The sequence below is a fragment of the Cololabis saira genome, chromosome 5, assembly GCF_033807715.1.
Source record: "Cololabis saira isolate AMF1-May2022 chromosome 5, fColSai1.1, whole genome shotgun sequence".
Classification (NCBI taxonomy): domain Eukaryota; kingdom Metazoa; phylum Chordata; class Actinopteri; order Beloniformes; family Belonidae; genus Cololabis; species Cololabis saira.
In genome coordinates, this window is record NC_084591.1 from 18,142,708 (window position 1) to 18,148,320 (window position 5,613).

The window sequence follows — 5,613 nt, forward strand, 5'->3', positions numbered from 1 at the left end:
AGTCATTCAGTATTTCAAGGCTCTTGATTTGAGACATGGCAGCCTCACAGCTGCGGAGGAAATCAGCAAGATCTTGAAGTTCTACACTGCTCTTGGAGTTTATCTTGGGCCATGAATCAAGCTTGTCCCTGAAGGCTTTGGCGATGAGGAATGGATTGCCATATCTCTCTTCTAGGATGGTCCATGCTGCACGATAGGCTGACTCTGTGCCTAGCAGGAAGTAGCTCTCTATGGCTTTCTTGGCTGTGCCACTCACATACCGTCGCAGGTAATATATCTTTTCTTCACCTGGTATGTTTTTTCTGTCAATGAGTGTCTGAAATGAAGTCTTCCAGTCATTGAATCTGAGTGGATCACCGCTGAATGTCGTCGGTTCTGGTATAGGAAGGCGACTTGCACTGATGGACTCTGCAAACACTCTCACAAGAGCCATTGTGCTGTCTTCTCTCTCTAGTTGTGTCAGTGTTTGTGTTGGACGTTTATGCGGAGACAGGTAACTTTCAACTTTAATTTCTCCCTTCTCTTTCAGCGGAACAGGATGATGAAGCAGTTGATCTATCTCATCATCTGAACATTCACTTTCTTCATACACTTTCTGACGTGCCTTGGCAGCCTCTAGATTCTTTACTGTCTCCAATCGCTCCAATTCTCGTCGCTTGGCCTGTAGTGCCTTTTGCCTCTCTGCATTTTCAGCCTCAAGTTGTTTGATTTCTTTGATATGACGTTCTTTCTCTAATAGTACTTGCAAGGCAGCTTCATTGGCGGCAACCTCAGCAGCAGCCTCCCGTCTGTGAGCAGAATACTGGCTGGAGCCTCTGGATGAGACCTTTGAGTCACTTCGAGAATGAACAGAAGACCTGGTGGACTTCAATTTGCTATGGTGAGAGATGCTTGTTCTATCTGATGCTGCAGACAGGATAGAGAAACACAGATTCTCTATCCCTCTCCTTGCTGTCTTGGTTTTCAATCCCATGATCTTCATCAGTTTCTCTGAGTAGATAACTTGTAGCAGTTTTAATTATTGTCTTTGTTACTGCTTCACAGGTGTCTATTCTGCGACGTGTGTCGGAGTCTGGAATATCAATACGTCTCAACTCTTCATAGACATTGTTCAGGTCATATGCAGCATCATTCACCTTAGTAATGTGTTCATGCAGCAGGCTGTTTGGACACTCTTCACTCAGCTGTCCTTTAGCATCCTTAATGACTGCTTTCCACTTGTCGTAGCTCTTGATGAAACGGTGTTGAACCCTTTTTAATTGCTCCTTGTGCAATTCTTGGCCCCTTACCGTCAACTTGCGAGCTCTTTGACTTCTTTGTGGCTCTGGCGAAGAAGCCTGGATAGCAGCTTCAATGCTTTCAGATGCTTGTGGTTGCATGTCTGTTTCATGTTGCTGTATGTCTTCACTACCACCATTTCTGTCACTCTCATGTATGTGTGACATTTTACTTTGATTACTTTAGTTATTTATTTATTTATTTTTTTTATATATATATATATATTTTTTTTTTATATTACTCTTAGCCTTGTAGTTATTTTCAGAATGGCCCAATAACCTTAATGTAGCTGAATTAAAACTCTGTTTAACATTTAGCAAATGATTATGCCTTTCTGTTCAATAGTTTGGCTTATTCAATTATGCTCTTATTACTACCATTGAGTGTTAAATCTAGCACAGATAAGTTAGAAATGTAATAAACACTTGTAATGCACCTTTAAATTACTGGGATGCTGTTATCTAATATTTACATTACTTGTTTTAACAGAAAAAATTTGACAGTGTAATTATCGATGAACACTACTTGGTTTAACCAAGTACGCAATTTTTACAGTGTAATTCGCGGTAAACACAGCTTCGCCATTAGCAGGATTTGCTTCAAAGAACGTCAACACACTTCAGCAATAAAGGTAAGAACAACTTGAAAATTTAAATATTTCAGTCTCTTGTGCAAGGCACTCAAAGTTTATTCAGACAAATCCACACGATAGCAGCTTCAGCTTCCTGGCTGCCTCCTTGGATGCTGCGAGGACTGTAATTACCGGCGCACCCGCGACGTAGAGAAGCTTCATCCCGTCCGCGGATCACCTGCTCCAGCAGCGTCTTCCTCGGCTACTCACGCGAAGCAGTCGAGTTCTCACTGTAGCTCCTCCCGGTAGAAAGTATGAGACCCGAGCTCGTTTTAGAAAACAGGGTTTATTCCCGGTCACCGACCGACCCGTGAGAACTAAAGAAAATAAAAATGCAATCATGTAAATACACGTGCAAAGCTTGTAGCTTAACATAATTACACAGACACAAAATTAACACACCTCGTAGGCTGCACACTACCAAAAGGGGCTGAATCTTGTCCTTTCTTCTTTCTTTGTCTTCTGTGTGAATATTTAATTTGTTACTAACATTAAATTTGTCACTTGTGGAAACAACCATCGGTTTTCTCCCTTACCATGCTTTGCCAGTTGGTGTCGCCAAAGGTGGCACCGTCCAGAAACAAAAATACAAACAATACGTCCGCACAATAATGGCAGGTAGGAACCAAAAAATATATAAATAAATCAGAACATTAAACTGACATGTGTGCAGTTACAGTTATGATGCTCTCTATAGTGCAGGTGTAAAAAAGCTTTTTTTAGTTTTTGATTCTTCTTAGATGGTAGAGCTGCTGGTGGGGTCTCTTCACCAGGGTTAGTATGACAGGACTAGGAGAGGTCCTGGGAGATGTGAACAGCCAGGTATTTTGAGTTTTCCTTCCTAAATTCCTGGGACTTCTTCATGCTAATAGATCGGATATAGATCGGTTTGTTGTGCCGAAAAACATCACGTCCTTTGCTTTTGCAATATTGAGAGGGTGGTGTGTTAATTCCAGTTCACTAAAAGTAAGGACTGGAGCCTATTGCATCTTAGTAAGGACTGGAGCCTATTGCATCTTTAGAAAGGACAACAAAAAAAAAAAAAAACAATTTCTATTGGAACAAAGCTGAACTTAACCCTGGAATATATTAATAAATTAAATGAATGAATGAACCATACTAAAGCACACAGTGTGATATTCCCAACTTCCAAGAAGGCAGTGATGGCAGTGATGTCGCTTTGAACTAACCTTCGAGCAAACATTTTCTTCTCCACAGGCTTTAGAGGCTTGCAAAGATGCAGGGCTGGTTAAGTCCCTGGGAGTCTCCAACTTCAACCGCAGGCAGCTGGAGATGCTGCTGAACAAACCCGGCCTCAAACACAAACCTGTGTCCAACCAGGTGAGCACCCACTCTACCGCTTTCTGGCACAGCACTTGCCTGGTTAAAGTCTTATCTAAAAGACGGGGACAATTTTATGCCTTTAGGTAACTACAAATCGGAGCTGACAAAAATAACATGTGGCGTTCCTCAAGGTTCAATTCTGGGGGCTCTGTTGTTCAACATGTATATTTTCCAACCCGCTCAAATAATGAAAATTATGAAAAGGTGTGAATGAATAATAAACAACAATTGTAAAGCAACCTTGGGTTCCTTGAAAGGCGCTATATAAATGCAAGTTATTATTATTATTATTAGTAGTAGCAGTGAAGTCAGCCTACAGCTGCAGTTTGTTTTAAAACGCTGCTGCCCGAGTCCTCACTAAGACCAAGAGAGTGGACCATATAACTCCAGTTCTTAGATCTTTACACTGGCTTTCTGTCTGTCACAGAATAGATTTTAAAATCCTGCTGTTGCTTGAGAAATTTCTGATGATGGTGAGCCTCAGGTAGTCAGGGTCACACCTAGTTAGAAACACGGTGAGGCAGCTTTCAGCTTTGATGCTCCTCACCTATGGAAAAAATTCCCAGAATGTATTAGGGCTACTGAAACTCATGAGTTTTATGTACATAATGTCTTTGTTAAGTACTGTGAATCACCCTGTTGTTGAATTGTGCCATATAGATAAACTTGCCTTGCCTTGCTTAGACCGGGGATGGGCAATTTCAGGCCACGGAGGCTGCTGTCCTGCATATTTGAGATGTTTCCGTGCTATTCAAGTCTGCACAAGTCTGTGAATGACACAGTAATTTGTTGATACAGGGAAACACTAAAACATGCAGGACAGTGGCCCTTGAGGAATTGCCCCTCCCTGTTTCACACCCATGCAGGTATCACAAGGAGCATAGTACATGTATGCTATCTTACAGTGTGAAGTGGCTGTTAATACGCATTATGTAGCTGGGTTGGTACGTTGCTTTTAACAGATGTGCACTTCTCAGTGTTGCTGCGAAATGTTTAAAGAGAATTTTAGAGCGCTTTATTTCCTCTTCTGTGTGGTCATTAAGGGAAAAAAAGTGTTTGATATCAGTAGGATTTAAATTATTATTGAAACGTTACCATATAAGGGCATTTGGATGTAAAAGGAGCTGTTGCTATGGCAAATTATTGTTCATTAACAGAAGTAAGTAGAGGAAAGAGCCATAAAATGTAGTAAAAGTCTCTGCGTTTACATTTGTATTAACTAAGCCTCTCATTTCAGGGTGAACTTAAAGTGTCCTCCGATGCTGGAGGATGAGCTGCTGGTATCCATAGGGAAGAAGTACAATATGAGTAGTGCTCAAGTGGCTCTTCGCTTCAATGTGCAGAGAGGAGTCGTAGTGATTCCTAAAAGCTTCAACCATGAGAGGATCAAACACAACTTCCAGGTAGTTATCCAAAGAAGCCAGGTATATTGCATGTGTGTTGTGCGGGGCTACAGCGATCCTGTGTCATGGGACTGGAAATCTCATTAAAAAAAAAAAATGAAATGAAATCTTATTATTTGAAGCTATAGCTAATTTTGTTTTCTTCTAGATATTTGATTTTTCACTCACGGAGGAAGAAATGAGAGCCATCGCAGCACTGAATAAAAACATCCGCTTTGTGGAGCTGCTGATGTATGTATGCTTTAACAAGAAAAAGTGTTTGTTTAATAATTACAGAGTAAACAGGGAAATCTTAATGAATTAAAAATAATTATGAAATTCAGTGTAACATAAAATTGATATAGCTTAGATATAATATTAAAGAAAAAAATTATGCCCATGAACAATAAAATAACACACTGTTTCTATTTTGACACAGGTGGAGTGATCATCGAGAGTATCCCTTTCACGAAGAATATTAGACTTTTTATAGGAATATTCCAGAGTTATAATAAGCGCAGGTCTATTAGATATTAAGGGGTGTAAACATCCATTAGGGACCCAAATGATGGGAACTGGAGCAGTTTTGAGTTTGAACAGAACATGTGTTTACAATAAAATTACAATGAATGTTGGCATGTGGGACAATGGAGCTACAGCAAAATAAATAGTTATTTTAAACTTCTTTTTTTTTTTTTTTTTTTTTTTTTTACCTTGTCTGCACACATATTATTGATTGATACCATGACGGTAGAAACCAAAAGTGTATATATGTGCATTATTACTATATGTAATATATACATATATATACGCACACATATGCGTACACATACATAAATATACACATACAAACCCAGTGTTTTTTTTTTTTTTTTTTTTTTTTTTTTTGGGGGGGGGGGGGGGGGGGGTTGGGGGGGGGTGGTGACGACATCCACTGCCAATCCAGGAAGCAGGAACACACGGAGACACACGTCAAGC

At 40.1% G+C, this 5,613-nt stretch overlaps 1 protein-coding gene across 1 annotated transcript; it reads left to right on the forward strand.

Moving 5' to 3' along the window:
* Positions 1-3,723: 3,723 nt before the first annotated feature.
* LOC133444858 (aldo-keto reductase family 1 member D1-like) lies at positions 3,724-5,276 on the forward strand. The gene is made up of 4 exons (XM_061722756.1): positions 3,724-3,737; positions 4,491-4,656; positions 4,805-4,887; positions 5,075-5,276. The coding sequence occupies exons 1-4, from the start codon at positions 3,724-3,726 to the stop codon at positions 5,115-5,117; spliced, it is 306 nt and encodes a 101-aa protein (XP_061578740.1). The 3' UTR covers positions 5,118-5,276.
* Positions 5,277-5,613: the final 337 nt, after the last annotated feature.